The following is a 21,176-nucleotide window of genomic DNA, read 5'->3' as shown; positions in this document are numbered from 1 at the left end:
TTCACCATACATAGGTCCCAGAGCTCGGCACTTACTTTTGTCTTGATTCAATTGTAGCTTGGCGTGAACTGCAGATATTGTTTTATGGATTTGAAACGTTTTGAAGTCCATATAAGTTGTTCCTTTGTTTGAGCTAAATCTAATGATAAAGGTTTTTGAAAAAACCTACCCTAGACATGTCACATCTTCCAAATTTAAAATTGCATACATAAATAATACAATATTTGAGGCAATAATTTACTATAAATATGAACACTATCTGTGTAAAAACTTTGAGGGAAACCCCAAATAAAATTAATGGTCTTTCTATCAACAAAGTGGGGTTTGGTGCTGGAAGGTGAGCAAAATTGATATATATTGAGCTAAAATTTTGTAACTGCCTGGTCCAGTAGTTACTACATCTAAAAGAAAAACAAAATTAAAATTTTTTTTAAGTTAGGTAAGAAAAACTGCAAAAATGGAATTTGACTTTGCAGATTTCTTGCTACACCTTCATATGTTATAATTGAGACTGCTCCATTGTTTTGGTAAATTTCAGGTTTATATTTACATACTAGAATTGAAATTTTGTAAAAATCTTTAAAATTGAGATCACACAAAAGAACTAAAAAAACATTCTTTTTGCAGATTTCAAAAACTTTGAAGTGCTCGTGAGGTCACAATTATTGCATCACAGACAAAAATATTTAGCATGGGTCATTTTTTTGCTTAAATCAACCACATTTTTACTGGGGGCAAAAAATTTTTCAAAATTTTTCCATGGCGGGATGATTTAATCTACAATATATACTTTTGGCTGTTGACAGCTGTTCTCAGCCATTTTTGGCAGTTTTCAGCTGTTATGACAGCAAAATCTAGAAATTAAAAAAGTGTTTTTAGTAATATGTCCATTAGGGTGGGTCGATTTTGGACATTTTTTTTCTGAGGCCAAAGCGGGGATCTGCACTCAATTTATATAGATATAATACACCTCTGGATGATTTAAAATTTATCCTAAGTCTTAAAACCGCTGACGACCAGACATTCAATTGTATAGCTATTTGTAAATGGGAGTAAAAAATTTATTGAATCAGAACTATGGCTTCATGGTGCTCCCTGGAAATGCCTTGAGGAGCTGAGTCAGGAACTTTTGTCCGTTTCAAAAAATCTCGTTCCTAGCCTGAGAAAATCTAAAAAACCTCTACAAATTGGACAATTCTCAATAAACCTTAAAATTTTTTGGTTTTTTAGTGATTTCTAAGGCTAGGAACGAGATATTTTGAAACGGACAAAAGTTCCTAATTCAGCTCTTCAAGGCCTTTCCAGGGAGCACCATGAAGCCATAGTTCTGATTCAAAAAAATTTTTGAATGTCGTCTTTGCATACTAATAAGTAATGAATTATATTTTTAAGTGGTCGTGTTCTAAAACTCAATTTTTTAAAATTCTTTTTCGGTCAGAAATGTTTTTAAGGTTAATTTTATCTGTTGCATATCCCCGCTTTGTCTAATTCCGATATGAACCCACCCTAATGTCCATGACATAAAGTTATAATGTTAATTAAGAAAAGTTTAATTCCATGGAAATGTTCAATTTTTTATATCCTTATAAGCCATTACCCAGCTGCCACTATTTTTGGTAGTATTTTTCAGCTCAACACCCATTAAAACCTATCCCTAATGGATGATTCCTACGTAATTATTGCTGGATTTGCCCTGAAAATAGCCCAAAAATGGCTAAACAGCCATTAGCCATTACTTTTCCAACTTTTTGTTCCATTTTGGGAAAAAAGATCTACCAAGGATTACTCATGCCAAGTTTTGTAATGAAATTCGAAATCTAGGTGCCATTTGTGCATTGATTACGTGATGGTTGCCTTAACCCCCCCCCCCTAAGCTTAACTTTTTGTTAAATTTTGAAAAACAGACCTACTAATGATTACACATGCCAATTTTCATAACAAAATTTGGATTAATTGATTATGGGATGGTTGCATTAACTTCCCCCCCCCCCCCCTACATATGTATGAGAGTTTCCTCATGTCTCAATTTACTAATTAAAAGTTGTACAGAATATTGCAAGATTTTTTTAGTAAAGTCTGGTAATTAATTTACCTAAAAATAGATAGCATAGAATTATCTGAATCAGTGACTTGCTTAAATACACCCTCCTTAAACACCCCCATCCCCACTTTATTTTAAGGGGTGTAAATTTATTTCCTTTACACCCCCTTGGAATTTATAGAGGGGTGTATCTGAGGGTGTAGGCTCTTGTCAAGAGGGTGGACATGGGTGGACACCTAGGGAGGTGTATCCATCCCCCTTAATTTTATAAGGGTGGTGTAAACAACCCCTACACCAACCTTTTGCACGCCTTTGATCTTAACTATACTTTCAGAGTACATAAAGTTGTAAATTCAGTAACTATTCTACAAAAATTATCTTCCTAAATTGATATATGATTTTCAGGGTAATCTCCAGTGGACTAAACATTAAAATTTTATGGAAAAAAAGATATCTTTGGAACATGCATGTCTTGAAATTATCCCCCCTTTGTACTCAATACGCATTTTTAATTCTAAGTGCGTCAATTTTGCGTTTAAAGATACCCTTAGTTTAATCATTAATTTCTCAAAAAAATGATGAAAAAAGATAAATTTTTTTTTGATAAAATGATAAAAGTATATGTAAAATGAAATAACCAGCAAAAAAAATTACAAAATTACGTTAAATAGAACGAAAATTAGAGCGTTTTGTATGCCTTATAAAATGCGTATTTCTCATGAAAATTGTAACGATTTAGTGTGTTGAGTAAAATATTTACAAACTTCCCGCTTTTATAAGTAGCTAGAGTCCTTGTGATAGCATGATTAATAAACATACCTCCAGCTCTGTGAGTGTTCTGTCAGATTCTACATCCAGACAACTAGTAAGTTAGTATCTATAGCATGATTGATAAAAATACCTTCAGCTCTGTAAGTGTTCTGTCAGATTCTACAGCTAGACAACTAGTAAGTTAGTATCTATAGCATGATTGATAAACATACCTTCAGCTCTGTGAGTGTTCTGTCAGATTCTACAGCTAGACAACTAGTAAGTTAGTATCTATAGCATGATTGATAAACATACCTTCAGCTCTGTGAGTGTTCTGTCAGATTCTACAGCTAGACAACTAGTAAGTTAGTATCTATAGCATGATTGATAAACATACCTTCAGCTCTGTGAGTGTTCTGTCAGATTCTACCGCCAGACAACTAGTAAGTTAGTATCTATAGCATGATTAATAAACATACCTTCAGCTCTGTGAGTGTTCTGTCAGATTCTACCGCCAGACAACGCAATTTTCCATGTTCTCGATTTCTAAAATTAAAGCTGTTGTAATCGATGCTGTCTAAAATGGTGCAAAAAATGGGGACAAATTTCAAATTGATTTGACGGGGCTGTTCATTTACGTCACAAGTGAGGGGAAAGAAAAGGGAAGGAGGAAAGAAACCCCCTAGAAAAGAGATGGGGGTAAGACGTCACACGCCAAAACAATTTGAAATTTGTCCCCATTTTTTGCACCATTTTAGACAGCATCGTTGTAATCTTATGATCTGTCATTTAGTGATTATCACAAGAGATTTTAATAATTGATTTTCCATCTTTCTTTAAAGTAACTGCTCTTTTTGTGGACATCCTAAATAGAAAAATGATCGCTTTCTGAAGCCAAAGATCAGATACTTTTTCTTAAGAATATACAGGCCAGAAAGTTTTAGGCTACTCTCCAAGGGGGGGTGGTTGGGGGGGGGGATTGAAACAACCTGGCCTAAAACAATATCCAGCCAGTTCTACAAATCCACCACCCCCCCCCCCATATTTTCTAAAATTAATTGAACTACATGGATGGAGGAATAGTTTATTTTCTATACAGTATACATAGCCCATGCGGGAAGCCCTATATCTGCAGGGCTTTCCAGTACCTAATATGACATAGCCTAATCTAGCCTAAATTGAAAATAAAATAATAACTAACCCTCCCTCCTTAATTCAATATATTTCAAAGTCCAGGTCTCGACAAGGCACCTTGAAGGAAATTTCCAACATTTCCCCAAATATAATATGTGGCATGGGACGATTTTACTTTTTGTGACCTATATGACAGAGGCGGATCCACTAGTAGCGTTAATTTAGGCATGTTAGAATTGTCCTATCGATTTCAAACTTTGCATGGTGATTCCTGTAGTAGTTTGGTACGATTTAGAATGCGTAGCAACTCTATAATCATTACCAGAATGTCCGTACGTCCATTTTAAACATGTTGATTTTTTTTTACTTTTTAACAAAAAACAATTATGTGGTCTAATTATCCTATTGATCTGATTTTTGGTATACTGATTCCTGGAACAACAAAGTACAATATTATAAGCGAAGCAAATTTATAATCAAGTCCTAAAAATGTAAGTATGTCCATAAACATTATCCTGTATCAAGCAGTTTTTCAACAAATTTACTTGCAATTTTGCTTTGACTCTTATACTTTTATATTATAGTTATTCTGTTCTGACACTATACAAGTGTTAATGTCCGTTTGTCCTACTGTTTCAGTGCTTCGCTTTTATGGATGTTGTCATTCTTGTTAAAAACATGTGTGGGTTAATGCCTGTCAAAACACTATAAGACACACCGTAAAAGCCATGTAATATTTTGTTATTAGTAGCGAAGCTGCTCCTAAATTCGGAATGTTTGTCTGTCCGTAACATTTTGGGTGAAACGTGATTCTCTCAGCTTCTATCTTAGATAGTAACTAATTTGTTGTTAACATCCAGTATACATTATGTTCTTTTTTATTACCACTGAAGATCTGCTTTATAAATCCATGAATTTTTTGCTTCACTATTTTCGTTTCCCAATAAAATATTAGTTTTTGATTGCTCCTAACATAAACGTTATTGTCCTTGTTTTTTGTGGATCATTAATTTTAATAAATGTTAATGCCTAATTAATTAGAAACCTTTACAAAATTAATAAAGACAGTACACACTATTATAAATCAGGGAGGGAGGGCACATTGGAATGTTTATTACATTAGTCCCCAAAGTTTTATAATAACACTTTCTTATTCGATGGCTCAGCAACTGTAGGGACTTTAATTGAATTTTAGTTTGATGGCTCATAAAGTTGAGTGTCCAAACGTTTCAACCACTAATTGTAATCTATAAAAGAGTTAACTTTGCGTATGATCATATGGGAAGTACATCAATTTATCGCCCATTGTCTTATACCTTAAATTATACTAGCGGCTTTGCCCCAAGAGATTTGATCAAACCAATTTTTCGTATTTTAGATTTTAAAGAAAAATTTAATTTAAAAAAAAACTTTGGGGGGGGGGAGAAATTTTTTTTTTAGGGGGGGGAGGTTAGTAGACCCCACTATTTTAGTTTTAGTTTTAAAAAGAATTTTTTTTTTTGGGTGGGGGGGTATTTTTTGGGGGGGTTTGGGGTGTCCCAACCCCCAAGAAAAAAGTTATAAACCTTCCCGGGACCTATGAGAAGCTACCCTGTTAAGGAGAACCCGATCGGTTCAGCGGTTAGCGAGATCCTTTGCTACAAACAAACAAACAGACAAAGAGACAAACAGACAGACACACAGACATCGTTCTACTTTGTATTATAGATTATGAAAGGTACTTAACTGTATAAGTAGTAGTACACAAAACCAATAATAATTATGTTTAATTTAGATTATCTTTTTTTTTTTAATTTATGCTTTTTGGTAAAGCTAGGTTAAGTAGGGGTTGAGAGAACCCCGCAAATTACTAGTTAGTACCCCTAAGAGGTAGATCTACGATATGGTGGAGCCTGCCTGTGCTATAAACACGCCTTTATTAAACAAAAGTGAAATTAGGTGTTCAAATTATAAGTATAATTTAAAGCACCAAATCGTGAAAATTTTTTGAAAAAAAAATACTTTTATTGCAGCGAAGCTACCTTACAATTCACTTTGTATGTCTGTCTTAAAGTCAGTCAGTCCGAAATGTGAAATGTGTTTTTCTTTGATGATATTTATATTCTCTCTATTTTTTTCTTTTTCTATAATAACTTAACTGCTTTATAAATTACACTAGCGGCTTTGCCCCTAGCCTCTAGGGGCTTTGCCCCAAGAGGTATAATTACATCTTTTATTACCTGGAGATCCCCCACTCCACCACTATTTTAAATAATAAAAAAAAATGACGGGAGGATTTTTTATTTTTGGGGGGGTTGGGGGTGTCCCACCCACCAAGAAAATAGCCTAAAACCACCACAGGACCAGTAGGTATATTCCCTGAAGAGTAGAATCCGATCGGTTCAGTGGTTACCGAGATCTTAAGGGACAGACGGACAGACAGACGGACAGACATACAGACGGACAGACAGACAGACGGACAGACAGACAGACGGACAGACAGACATCATTCTACTTTGTATTATAGATTGTCGCTATTTATGGATGTTGTGACCCTTATTAAATTAGATGCTGAGTTTGTGTACTGTGTGGCAAGGATCTAAACTGATAATACATAAAATTACCCCTTCTGTAGATTACAATTAGTGGATGACACGTTCGGACACTGAACTAAATGAAACAACCAATCAAAAATCAAGGTTTTTTAGCCAACGAATAAAAAAATGTTATAATAAGACTTTAGGGACTAGTAAAATGCCCCCTCCCTCCCGGGTTGTTTTGTCTTACCTCATAACTACAGAAACAGACCTTCTTGTTTGATGAAGGCTATGGGTCATCGTATCCTTCTCTTTCCTAAACAAAATATGAATGATGAAATATCTTCCCTTGAATATTTTCCCCTCTCACTGACATATCCTCTTACCCCCCCTCCTCTTTTTCTTAGCTGTGAAGTTTCATCCCTTCCCTCCTCACCCCTCTCACTGAAATGTCCCCTCCTCCTTACCTAAGCTGTAAAGTTTCACCTCTCCCTCCTCTTCTTCTTCTTCTTGTAGCCTCGCCTCCTCAGTTAGTATCATCATCATTTTCATCATGGGTAGCCAGGTTTAGGAATCTGGCACACTCCAGAGGTCTCAGCCAAAGGTCACGTGGGGTGAGGGTGGTAGGATTGGCTGGACAGTTGAACAGGTGGTTCGTAGTATGTCCTGGATGTAGACAGAGAGGACATATGTCTGGAACAGGATCTCTTTTGTTGATTCTGGATTTATAGCTAAAAAGCATAATGCTATATCCAGATCTGAGCTGGGCAAGGGTGGATCTGGTGGCTCTGGGAAGGACCTTTTCAGAGTCACAGATCTTGGGGGGTGGAGCACCTAGGACTTTATTGTGCTCTAAAGTAGCAATCTGGTCACGTACAGAGTTGGTATGAATGGCCTTTAGTCTCTGCTTATATACCTCAGAGGGAAGGTCAGGGTAGGACATTTGCTGGATTTCCCGACCAAACTTGGACACCAAGGTTTCATTCATCTGGCGTCCAGGGGGGGGAGGGGGTTGGTTCCAATCAACTCTGTTTGGGTGATTCGGCAGCTGTGTTGATAGCAGAAACTGCTTGCTAAGCATCTCACAATGCTCTTTAACCCTCATGATCTTGGTCTCCTGGTGGAGGTGATCAGGTTTGGACATTATGTGGCAGCCGGTAGCTGCCCGCAAAGCAGCGTTCTGGGCAACCTGGATTACTTCCCAGGTAGTGTCAGCCAAGGCAGGTGTCCAAATAGGACAACAGTAGTTGATGACCGATTGGCCTATGGCTTTGAAGGTGGTGGTTATAGTCTCCTTGTCTTTACCCCAGGTTGAGCCTGTCAATGCCAACAAGACATTGTTCTTGGCCTGGAGCTTGGACTTCATTGTCGGTGATGTTACAAAAAAGGAGTCCTCTGGTGTTGATGTTGATGATGATGATACATATTGGGAGGTTTGGAGATTGTACGTGTTTGCTCTTGGCTTCCCCGCAGCTGCTGATGTTGTTGCTGTTGCAGTAGAAGGTGGATCCGCGACGTAGACACGGCAAACATAGGATTCCTCTCCCTCCTCTTCCCCTTCACTGTCATGTCCACTCCCTTCCCCGTTCCATACCTTAGCTGTGGAGTTTCATCCCCACCCTCCTCTCCCCTTTCACTGATGTGTCCACTCCCTTCCCTCTTCCATACCTTAGCTGTGAAGTTTCATCCCCTCCCTCCTCTTCCCCTTTACTGTCATGTCCACTCCCTTGCCCGTTCCATACCTTAGCTGTGAAGTTTCATCCCCACCCTCCTATCCCCTTTCACTGATGTGTCCACTCCCTTCCCCCTTCCTTACCTTAGCTGTGAAGTTTCATCTTTCCCTCCTCTCCTCCTTTACTGACATGTCCCCTGCCACCCCCCCTTACCTTAGATGTGAAGTTTCAACCCCTCCCTCCTCTCCCACTCTTCACTGACATGTTCCCTGCCCCACTTCTCCTTACCTTAGCTGTGAAGTTTCATCCTTTTCCATCTCACTGACACTTACGCGGAGGTCAACCTCCCCCCCCCCTTCTTACCTTAGCTGTAAAGTTTCATCCCCTCCATACTCTCTCCATTAATAACCCTCTTGCGTAGGTCACCCTGACCCCCATCCTCCTTACCTTAGCTGAGAAGTTTCATCCTCTCCCTTCTCTCCCCCCTCACTGACATGTCCCCTGCCCCCATCCCTTCTTACCTTAGCTGTGAAGTTTCATCCCCTCCCTCCTCTCCCCCCTCACTGACACTCTTTCGCAGGTCACCAATTTCATCCTGTAGCTTGCTGATGGTGGAATTGTTTACCTAAAAAATAAATATACTTAAATTAGATTAATGTCATAAATTAATTGTCTTTTTCTTTGACAAAAAAATAACTATCTATAATTATGCTTATTCCCTTAAACAACATTGTAATCATAACTGTATACCTTTAGACTTAATTGCAATATTTAAAGGGAATGTGCACTAAAATATAGTCATTTTTGGAGCCATTAAACAAATTTCTTATTATTGTCAAACACATCCATGGGAGTTTATCAATCAAAGGGAATGTGCAACAAAATGATTTGTTCAGAAGTAATCTACTTAACAATTATTCATTTTAAAAAATAGTGGGTCTGTGATTCCTTTCTTGTCTTTGCGTAATATACATAAACCTATGTACTTAAAAGTGGCTTATAGGTAATGGACAACAAAATTATAAATTTCTTTTTTCTGATTCCCTCTAGACTGTCATTACAGAAAGTTTACCTTAAGATCCATTACACCTTTCTTGTCTTTGTGTAAGAGATCCATGTAAGTTGCTTAAAGGGAATAGACAAAAAATTGCAGTTAGCCAAATTTTTAAATACTTTCTTTTGTTTCTAATTTCCTTTGAAATATTACCTTCAGGTCCATAACACCTTTCTTGTCTTTGTGTAAGAGATCCTTGTAGGTACGACGTTTGTCAGCTGTAGAATCTCTAAACATTAAAATAGTGGATATATATTATTACATGGATCCTACATCACAGTTTCATGCTCTCTAATAAAGTAAAACTTGCATTGGGCTAAAGTATCGTTATCCTCGATCCACTCCATTTACTCCAACCCCTCCACTCGAACTGGATGAATGAACTGACCAATAAAAGATTTCGATATTAGCAAGCTAAAATGGCGACAATTTTTTCCTTGTCATAATATCCATTATTAAGATACTTTTTAAACAATCAAAGTTAAAATTTAAGCTGTAAAATTGTTCAACTTGTAATAAAATAAAAATTAAATTTTTAGGGGAATTAGGCAACAATTTTTTTCCCTTCTGGTAGCCAATAAGATAAAGGGTGAGCAAAAAATATAATGCTAGCAGCTACGCCCCTAGAGATCTATAGGAAAACTTGATGGATCTCACTTTTAAAAAGACAATTGAAAATTATTTGTGGGAAGGGGAAATATTTTTTAGGGGCTCTTTAAATTGACAGGGTGGCGGTAACATCCCCTAAAATAGTGATAAAACCATACCGATTAAGCGAGTTTCGAGATCTTTTGCAACAGAAAGACAGACTGACATCCTGACTTAAATATTATAATGTATGTAGTGTACCTGTACTGTTTAATATGATCATGTAATTGTAGCCACAACGCTTCAATGGTCTCTTCCATGCTATTCTAAAATTTAAAAAAAAAATGGTAATTTTCTCATATTTTCCGTAAGGCGTTCAGTCAAATGCGCTTATTTAGTCATATATTTCTTAAATTTGACAAAATGTTTATATATGAACTGGTCCATAATTAAGAACAGTTTGACCTAATAAGCGCATTTGACTGGAAGATTGAACCAAACTTTACGGAAAATACGCCAAAAAATGTCTCTCTTTGAGATATTTTTAGAGGATACAAAACTAAAAAGCGAAGCTTTACTAATTAGGGTCCTTTTTTTCGTTAATTTAGGCATGTTAGAATTGTCCCATCGATTTCAAACTTTGCATGATGATTCCTATACAAGTTAGGTACAATAGCCCATAAAGGAACGTATTGACCAATATCTGAGGACTATATAAGCAACCTAAATTGAAGACAAAAACTCGCCTATCACAATATACACGTATTTTATATCCATTTTAGTAAGTTTATTTACACCAGTTTCTTTAAACAATCATTGCTTTGATACTTTCTGAAAAAAACTGTCATATATAGCTTTAGGAATATATCATATTTAATTTAGTTTTTGCCAACACGCGATTTGAAAAATAATTTGGGAGGTCATTGAAATCAGATATTTTGAGGAATTTTTAACCCCTGTAAAGAAAACAAGTGAGTTGAAGATTAATTTCACATATCTAATATCCTATCCCCTAACTCCCTGGATATACTTACCTTTAATGAAGTTATTTCCTCTAAATTTCTGTTTCTTATTTCATCTTTCCTTCCCTGGAAATCAGACCTAAAATTATTTTAAATTTTACACGATGAAAATCTCAAAAAAAAACTCTACAATTCCGAACCTCTATTCAGCCAATTAATATTCCATTTGAAATTGCCGAAGATCAAATATTTTGTTAGAGTAAAGTTGGAGTAAAACTTGTTTTTTGGTGTAACTGAAAGGGAAGTGGGTAAGAAGGGGAGAAAATTTTCACTTAGAATTGTTTGCCAGAATCACATGCCCTTTTCCCTGCTAAAACCCACAAACCTCCATAAAGTGATGGTTTTTCATTCCAAACTGCTTAACTTTTGTCCTCTCTATTATTTACCTTTATTGATAAACGAGATAATGTACCAACACCTCATATCACATGCATGGTGAACTGAAATTAGTTTCCGAATGTGAACACATTTTCCTAGGTGTTTCCCAATCCTATCTCAATATTTGCTACTAGCTAAAAAACCTTCAAACTTCCAAAAAAAAATCTAAATTTAAAAATTAAAACTTTGAATGTATAATGTATAAATCGTTAATACATTCAAATTTTTTTTTTTTTTTTTTGAAGTTTGAAGGTTTTTTAGCTAGTAGCAAATATTGAGATAGGATTGGGAAACACCTAGGAAAATGTGTTCACATTCGGAAACTAATTTCAGTTCATCACATGCATACAACATAGTACAATATATTGTACATGTACAATAAACAAGGATGACAATATCCATAAAAGCAAAGCTCTAAAACGGTAGGACAAACGGACATTAACACTTGTTTAGTTCAGAACTGAATAATCAAAATGTAAATGTATAAGAGTCGATGCAAATTTGTAGGTAAATTTGTTGAAAAAATGATTGATACAGGATAATGTTTATGGATATACTTACATTTTTAGGACTTGATTATAGAGTTGCTTCGCTTTTAATATTGTACTTTGTTGTCCCAGGAATCAGTATACCAAAAATCAGATCAATCGGATAATTAGGTCACATAAAAATTTGTTGTTAAAAAAGTAAAAAAAATAATCATCATGTTTAAAATGGAAGTACAGACATTCTGGTAATGATCATAGAGTTGCTACGATTTTTAAATCGTACCTAACTACTACAGGAATCTCCATGCAAAGTTTGAAATCGATAGGACAATTCTAAAATGCCTAAATTAACGAAAAAAAGCTATCCGTTTCCGACGTACGGACGGACAGTCGTATGGACGGACCGACCCTAATTATAGAAAAGCTTCGCTACTAAAAAATAATGGATATTGAATTTTTAATATAACTATATTCTGCTTGGTAAAATCAGGGAGGTAAGCAGAGGTGGATTCTTAAAAAAACTTTTTGGCTCATTGCCTCACTAAAATCAGTGAGTTGGATCACTAAATTTTTTTGTGAAAAATCCTCCAAAATCGCATAAAAAATCTACAAAAATCAATCAAAATCTCATGTTAATAACCCTTTTATGATTTTATTTAACTTTTTGTAGAATTTTTTATTCGATTTTGGAGGATTTTTCACAAAGATTTTTAGTGAGCTTTACTAATTTTAGTGACGCAGTGAGCCAAAAAGTTTTTTAAGAATCCACCGCAGATAAATGGAATAGTGTGCATACCAAGCAAGCTACCAAAGGAAGAATTCTTATACACAGGAATATGGGAATGGTTAATTTTTTGCGTCCATGGCCCTACCCTACCCCTGCATTCCCTGTGGTTGGTAGACCTGATAACTGACATGTAATATGAATATCACACATTCTCAGCCATGAATCAATATCCATACAGTTTGTCATAGGACACTCCCCCCCCCACATACTCCGCCATGTCTCAATATCCATACAGTTTGGCATAGGACACTCCTCCCCCCCCCCCCCCTACAGTAGAAAATATTGGGTATAGTCCCTTTCGTAGCAATGACTCTTAAGGGGCGTTTCGTTGTATTTTAACAATAGCCTTTCTTCTATTTGTAGCCCCTAGGGGGGGGGGGGGCTCTAACCCTGCGGGGCAATCGCCTAACCTAACCTAAAATAACCTCTCAAAAGCTACTTTGAAAAAACGCCCCTAAGAGGCGTTGCCATGAAAGGGACTATACCCAAAATATTTTTTGTTACTTTACACGGAGATTTCATTATTAAGTATTACTTGTATGGCCTGTATGAAAACAATGTGTGAATATACATTACTGCATACTTCCTTTCTATTAGGGAACTCCCATTTGTGAAGAAAAATCCTTATACTAAAGTAACAGGATGTTTGTGTGTCTGTGTGTTTGTTTGTACTTGTAGGATCTCGCTAACCACTGAACCGATCGGGTTCTCCTTAACAGGGTAGCTTCTCATAGGTCCCGGGAAGGTTTATAACTATTTTCTTTGGGGGTGGGACACCCCAAACCCCCCCACAAAAAAAAAAAAAAATCCCCCCCTCCAAATTTTTTTTTTAATTTTTTAACTAAAATTTAACTCTTTCTTTTAAAATCTAAAATAAGAAATTGGGTTATCAAATTCTACTATCCTCGCCTCATGTGCCCCTAGAGGCCTCTAGGGGCGTAGCCGCTAGTTTTATATAAATTAACAATAAAACAAAATTTGACTGTATACATAAATGTATATAATATTAATTTAATTTATTTATTATTGTTGTTTTTTAAAATAAATAAAAAATCTAATCTAATCCTACTTTTTAAAACTCACTTAACCAAAAGTATCAGAGGAGGACAAAACCAGCTTATACCAATAAAGAAATTAATTCGGGAAAAAATCACGAAACCTATACGTGTTTTTCAGCTGTCGTTGGGGGGCAACACATCGTAAAATTGACGACCTCTCCATTTGCCCCCCAAATATTATTTTAGATTTAATTCCCTTGTTGGTTATACCTTATTCCTGGGACAAAACGCATGAATATAAAAGCTTCCCCCAGTCAAAAGTAAATGAGTAATGTATATCTCATGTTCTACATAGATACGCTATATTGACATTTATATTTTCTGATAAACTAATTTATTCATTAAAAACTGAATAATAATAGTATTACTAAGATATACTTTTTGTTATTGTTATCAAGTTATTGGCTTGATATTTGTACTTTATATTTTTTGAAAAGCGAAGCTTTTCTATAATTATGGTCGGTCCGTTCGTCCATACGTCATGAAAGGATAGCTTTTTTCTTTAATTTAGGCATGTTAGAATTGACCTATTGATTTCAAACTTTGCATGGCGATTCCTGTAGTAGTTAGGTACGATTTATAAAGTGTAGCAACTCTAAAATCATAACCAGAATGTCCATACGTCAATTTTAAACATGTGGATTTTTAAATTTTTTAACAGCTAATTTTTATGTGATCTATTTATCCAATTGATCTGCTTTTTGATATACTGATTTCTGGGACAACAAAGTACAATATTAAGAGCGAAGCAAATCTATAATCAAGTCTTAACAATGTCAGGATGTCAATTGTCCATAAACATTATCCTGTATCAAGCAGTTTTTCAACAAATTTACTCACAATTTTGCTTCGACTCTTATACATTTATATTCTAATTATTCAGTACTGACACTATACAAGTGTTAATGTCCGTTTGTCTTACCGCTTTAGTGCTTCGCTTTTATGGATGTTGTCATCCTTGTTATCATTTAATTTTACTTCTATATTTTGAAAGGTTTCGAACTTTAACATCAACTACCTAGCAATTTTTTAGCTAAGAATAAATATTTTAAAAGTTGTAACGAATTTTTTTAAATAGCTAGTCGGTTTTTTTAGTAAGTATAATAAAGTTCGTTTTTAGGTACTAAAACACAACAAAAAAAGAGAGAAAATTTGCATTATGAACAAAAATAGTAAAATCTTTAATTTGACAGCTTACTTTTTTAATTCTGTTGAGTAATTATTGAAAAAATCTATTTTGTTGAACCCTGTTTAGTGTTTGTTAATGTTAATATCGTGTGGGTGAGTTGCACCTGGACTGAACAGTCAACTTGTCAACTCAAGGCCAGACTCTTGGTCCTTCACCTCATACCCGTGGTACAGTAATGTACTGTTTAGTGTTTACTCAAAACTTTGAACTTTGGAAGCTCGCCAAGAATGGGTTAAAAAAATAACAGTTAGGACACGTTCTTTTCCTAAAATTTCAAAGTGAAATACTGTAAGGGGTTCAAAATTTTACAATATATTTTATAGAAAGCTAACTTTATCCTAAGGAATTCAACAATCAATAGCTAACTTATTATACGCTTCATTTTACGAGGGAAGAAATTTTTATAGCTCCCTCATTATGCGAACGAAATGAAAAAAATGTACATATTTCAACCAATTCTATGGCCAGATTGCTCTTCCACTTTCTGAATTTACCTTAGGACAGATTCTAGCTCATTGTGTCTCTGTTCAATGGCTATCTGAACATCATTCAAATATTCCTCAGAAGTTTTCTGTCTGGCTACCATCTCATCTTAAATACATAAATATTATCAACAAGGATGACAACATCCTTAAAAGCGAAGCCCTGAAATGGTAGAACAATCGAACATTAACACTTGTAGAGTGTCAAAACTGAATAATCAGAGTAAAAATGTTTAATACAACATGATTATTTATATACCTCTATCCCCCTTGGCTCTGTTGACCAATGAGTCTCTGTACATGCTGATAACATTAACCCATTAGTGCCGAACCGGGTTTTAAAACCCGGTGCCAGAAAATGTAAAAAAAACGGTTTTCGGCTTCATAATTGCATCATTCTCAGTATGAATCCCCCCTCTACTACCCTGGCATTCATTTCCCCCTGGAGCAGGTAGTTTTGCTTACTTCCGTTTGCCGGTATAGATCAACAAAGTTTGAAAATCATTAAAATTCAAAATACCCCATCTAACTTTTTTGTTTTTATAGTAAAGTCGCTGATTTTTTTCGTTAAATCTAAAGTTTATTGACAAGTACATCTATTTGTGAATTCGTTTTATTTAAATTATTATTTTTTATATGATTTTTTTATCGTTTTTTTACGCCCTATATAGGCCCGGTTCGGCATTTCCATTTTGAGTCTGAAATTTTTATTACCCGGTTTCACTAATAGATCTTTTTTGACAACAACAAAAAAACAGGTTTTTTTTACCCGAAATCGCCGGCTAAACACGAAATTTGAAATAAATCGCTTCGTATTATACTTGTAGCTCTATAGATTACATGAGGTTGTGTAGTTTTCAATTACGGATCGTATCAAAGTTCTAAAAAGTGTTCATCTCACTTTTGGCGTTCAAAAATTACATTTTTCGATTTTTGGTCAAAATAACCGGGTTTATACAGGTCAACCGGGTTTTAAAACTGGGGGAAAGCACCAAAAACGGGTGTTAATGCCTGGTTGGTATTTATGGCCAAGCCGAACCGGGTTTTTTTGCAACTTTCCTGTGCACGCCACTAGAGCAAAACAAAAAAATACGAATTCCGTTTTGACCATTATAAAGCTTCCCTGAAACTTACAGCTCGATCGGCCCATAAAAGTGGCGCTCGGCACTAATGGGTTAAGCTAGAAACTCTTGCCCTTTCATCAGGTTATGCTACAGATATGTTACTTTAGTTTTATACGTGAGCTATATATGAAAAAACATAAATATGTATAAACCTCTATCCCCCTTGGCTCTGTTGACCAAAGAGTTTCTGTACATGCTGTACATTGAGCCAGAAACTCTTGCCCTTTCATCAGGTTATTCTACAGATAAGTTATTTTAGTTTTATACGTGAGCTATATATGAAAAAACATAAATATGTAAATACCTCTATCCCCCTTGGCTCTGTTGACCAATGAGTCTCTGTACATTCTGAACACATTGAGCTAAAACTCTTTCCCTTTCATCAGGTTATGCTACAGATAAGTTACTCTAGTTTTATATGTGAGCTATATATGAAAAAACATAAGTATATACATACCTCTATCCCCCTTGGCTCTGTTGACCAATGAGTCTTTGTACATGCTGTACACATTGAGCTAGAAATGCTTGCCCTTTCATCAGGTTATGCTACAGATAAGCTACTCAATGTTCTATAAATGAGCTATAAATGAAACAACATAAGTATGTGCATACCTCTATCCCTCTTGGCTCTGTTGACCAATGAGTCTTTGTACATGCTGTACACATTGAGCTAGAAACGCTTGCCCTTGATTCAGGTTTTGCTACAGATAAGTTACTCTAGTTTTGTACATGTGCTATATGTGAAAAAACATAAGTATATACATTAGGGTGGGTCGATTTTGGACATTTTTTTTCTGAGGCCAAAGCGGGGATCTGCACTCAATTTATATAGATATAATACACCTCTGGATGATTAAAAATTTATCCTAAGTCTTAAAACCGCTGACGACCAGACATTCAATTGTAAAGCTATTTGTAAATGGGAGTCAAATATTTATTGAATCAGAACTATGGCTTCATGGTGCTCCCTGGAAAGGCCTTGAGGAGCTGAGTCAGGAACTTTTGTCCGTTTCAAAAAATCTCGTTACTAGCCTGAGAAAATCTAAAAAACCTCTACAAATTGGACAATTCTCAATAAACCTTAAGAAATTGTGGTTTTTTATTGATTTCTAAGGCTAGGAACGAGATATTTTGAAACGGACAAAAGTTCCTGATTCAGCTCCTCAAGGCCTTTCCAGGGAGCACCATGAAGGCATAGTTCTGATTCAAAAAATTTTTTTGAATGTCGTCTTTGCATACTAATAAGTAACGAATTATATTTTTAAGTGGTCGTGTTCTAAAACTTAATTTTTTAAAATTCTTTTTCGGTCAGAAATGTTTTTAAGGTTAATTTTATCTGTTGCATATCCCCGCTTTGTCTAATTCCGATATGAACCCGCCCTAATAAACATACCTCTATCCCCCTTGGCTCTGTTGACCAATGAGTCTCTGTACGTGCTGAACACATTGAGTTGTGAGACAAGCCTGTCTTCTCACACTTTCATCAGCTTATGCTACAGATAAGTTACTATAGTTATATATGTGAGCTTTGAATGAATCAACATAACTATGTAAATACCTCTATCATCCTTGGCTCTGTTGACCAATGAGTCTCTGTACATGCTGAACACATTGAGTTGTGAGACAAGCCTGTCTTCTTATACGTTCATCAGCTTATGCTACAGACAAGTTACTGTGGTATCCGCCGAGGATAAAGGGCAGACACCGGAGTTCAATTAGATTACGGCAGTGTGACAGACGTGGACACTAAGATATATAAGTTTTCCGGAATTTTAAAGTTAGGGGGAGATTTGAAATCTGCATCAAATTTTGAGGATTTTTTATAAAATTCGTTTTTTCTATAATTCTTTATCTAAAAGCGGAAATGCAATTTAGGTTAATTAATTTTGGCATCTGTGATTGTTGGATTTAAAAAATCTGCGCTCTGATTGGATGGCGTACATCATTTAACCAATTAGAGCGCAGGTAGTTTAAAATCCATCTATCCTATTGGTCAAAATTAATTAACTTAAAATGCATTTACGCTTTTAGATAAAGAATTATTCAAAAAACGAATTTTATAAAAAATCCTTAAAATTTGATGCAGATTTCAAATCTCCCCCTAACATTAAAATTCCGGAAAACTTATATACCTTAGTGGACACCTTACTATAGAGAAGCTACGCTTCTCTAGCTTTCACTAGATAATGATCAACATCTATTTTCAGTTGTCACTTTATTGAAGGGTTAAGCAATACTAAAGCTATATACAACAAACAATAATTACATGGATAGGAATAAATAATCATAACATGAAAGCATAAATAATACATATACAATGGTCAGTTTGGGCAATAATGATTCCCCCATCCCTGGAAAGGGTGGGGGAGAATTAAGAATACAGTTAACCATAATAAACATGACAGATTCAAATCATTAATTCTAAGCGTAGGGAGGGGGTCACTAGACCCCTTCCCCAGGACTCGGGGGAGGGCCATTGACCCTCCACCGAACCCCAGCTCAGGGGTGCCATAGACATGGCTCACGGTTGCCGAATACCACATTACTTTAGTTTTATACGTGAGCTATATATGAAAAAACATAAGTATATACATACCTCTATCCCCCTTGGCTCTGTTGACCAATGAGTCTCTGTACATGCTGAACACATTGAGTTGTGAGACAAGCCTGTCTTCTTACACTTTCATCAGCTTATGCTAGAGATATGTTACTATAGTTCTATAAATGAGCTATGAATGAATCAACATCATTATGTATATACCTCTATCCCCCTTGGCTCTGTTGACCAATGAGTCTCTGTACATGCTGAACACATTGAGTTGTGAGACAAGCCTGTCTTCTTGTACTTTCATCAGCTTATTCATGGCTTCTATCTCAGATCTAGGCAATACAAACAAAATTTTAATTAGGAAAGCTTTTATACAGGTCATCGGTGTGTGGCTCTCTTGTAATTAAAAAAAAAACATGCTGTTTCTAGGAGTTAATTTTCCTTTGGAAGAAGTTGGCCTGTCCTTTTTTTAAATTCCCCAATATAATCGCACAACAAATAAGAAGCTTCCATGATAATGAAAACTTTATACAAACAAACACACAGAAGGACGTCCTACCTTTCATATTGAAGAGTTATAAAAAGTTTACCTAAATGCCATAGCATACTGTTCTTCGGCCTAAAATAAACAAGGACAATTATGTTTATAAGGAGCACAGAATTAAAAGTCCAAATGATCTCGCCAAATGATCAGCTGAACCGATATGGTTCTCCTTTACAATTGAACATGGGTTCAAGGAAGGTTTATAACTATTTTTGAAAGGGTATCGGCACCTACCCCCCCCCCCCCAAAAAAAAAAAGAAATTACAACTATAGACAATGTACCCCCCCCCCCCTTAATTTTTTTAAATTTCGCTTTTTAGTCTAGCACAAGCTCCCTCCAGAGGCCTCTAGGGGGTTAGACGCTAGTCTCTTATGACTGAGTTAGGCTGAAAAATGCCGTGTTTTACCTGTTCCAGCTCCACCAGTAAACTTTGTATGTAGGTGGTTTTCTTCTCAAGTGCACGTTCAAATAATAAGTACATCTTTTACCTGTTCCAGCTCCACCAGTAAACTTTGTATGTAGGTTGTTTTCTTCTCAAGTGCACGTTCAAATGCTTCCTGGGAAAAAAAGGATTTGGATAAGGTACAGTTCACGATTAAATGTTCTTGTGATTAAAGATCTTCAAAAACTATAAACTTTAAAGGTTGCTAGCATCCAAAAAACTAAAAACAGAAGGCCTACAATTGATCTGGAATAATCATTACTTTAATGATATAAAGTTATCCCGCACCAAACATAAATGTTCAAAAAAGTCCTCGCGTATATTCTTGAGTCCAGAGCTGGATCTTTAAATCATTTTAGTGGTGAGCCAGATCGGGGTGAGCCAACTTTCCACCAATGAGAGCACAGCATTTTATGCAATGCCGCGCTGTGATTGGCTGAAATTCGGCTCACTCCGATCTGGCTCACCACTAAAATGATTTAAAGATCCTGCTAAGCTTTCCCTGAGCATAATCTTATTTTGGATATTTCAGCTTATTTATATGCCTTTTTGTGCTTCTTATAACGATGTACGAACACAACATATGCATGCAGCCGTTTGGCAGTGAGCAGCTATTAAAGACAGTTCATAAATTTTTGGAGATAACTTGATATAAAAAAGATGGTTTGTGTTTTCAACTATGCTGAAGGAATAATCATAAAAATGCAATGTTTCTTATTGCTGCTATATTAGACGGGTATCAATGACTATATGATCTTATAGGTAGATCGTCTACAAACAGGCGCAAATCATTTCCTTGCACTCTTAGAATATGCAGTCGTAGGAATGGTTTTAAAAAAGAAAATAACTAAAAATGTTTACCTTTAATGTAGAAACATCTCTTCTTAAATCAAGCGTCTTTGCTCGCCTAAATATAAGAAAAGTATAAGATGCTTTTCCTCAGAATTCCTGTCGAGCGCTGAAACCTCTTCTTATTTTAAAAACGCGGGACTACCCAGTACACAATACAATGTAACCTAACCTGTCCTATAGTTTTGAAGAAGAAAAAAATGAAAACTGCCTCCCACTTTTTTAAACTGGAAGGGGGCGGGGGGGGGGGGGTATGCTATACCAGGCACTTAGAGCGAAACCGCCAAGTGAACAATATAATACATTACTTCCATACATATTGTCTAATTCAAAACTTTCTGGGTTTTTGATACAGAGTACAAAATAAAGGGAAAATACAATGGACGATAAAATGATATACATCCCCAATGATGATAATAAAATAGACCTTCTGTTGATCAAATTATTGGTTGAAAAGATTGGACATTGCTTGTTTAGAACCAACAAATCAAAATTCGATAAAAGTACC

The 21,176-nt window shown here is 35.7% G+C and overlaps 1 protein-coding gene across 2 annotated transcripts in view; it reads right to left on the bottom strand.

The window, feature by feature from the left end:
- LOC145321577 (dynein regulatory complex subunit 2-like) overlaps nt 1–21,176 on the bottom strand; it is a 54,806-nt gene that overhangs the window by 9,123 nt on the left and 24,507 nt on the right. For both annotated transcript variants that reach the window (XM_080163017.1, XM_080163018.1), the window contains 11 exons: nt 20,681–20,726; nt 19,866–19,934; nt 19,423–19,451; nt 19,046–19,164; nt 15,173–15,269; nt 10,791–10,857; nt 10,018–10,082; nt 9,322–9,397; nt 8,636–8,739; nt 6,692–6,757; nt 3,271–3,337 (listed from right to left, as the gene is read on the bottom strand). In XM_080163017.1, the coding sequence (XP_080019143.1) occupies nt 3,271–3,337; nt 6,692–6,757; nt 8,636–8,739; nt 9,322–9,397; nt 10,018–10,082; nt 10,791–10,857; nt 15,173–15,269; nt 19,046–19,164; nt 19,423–19,451; nt 19,866–19,934; nt 20,681–20,726 (805 nt within the window). The remainder of the gene's footprint in view (nt 1–3,270; nt 3,338–6,691; nt 6,758–8,635; nt 8,740–9,321; nt 9,398–10,017; nt 10,083–10,790; nt 10,858–15,172; nt 15,270–19,045; nt 19,165–19,422; nt 19,452–19,865; nt 19,935–20,680; nt 20,727–21,176) is intronic.

The sequence above is a fragment of the Acartia tonsa genome, chromosome 6 (genome assembly GCF_053477335.1).
Source record: "Acartia tonsa isolate MP-2025a chromosome 6, ASM5347733v1, whole genome shotgun sequence".
Classification (NCBI taxonomy): domain Eukaryota; kingdom Metazoa; phylum Arthropoda; class Copepoda; order Calanoida; family Acartiidae; genus Acartia; species Acartia tonsa.
This window is presented reverse-complemented; position numbering and strand designations above follow the sequence as displayed.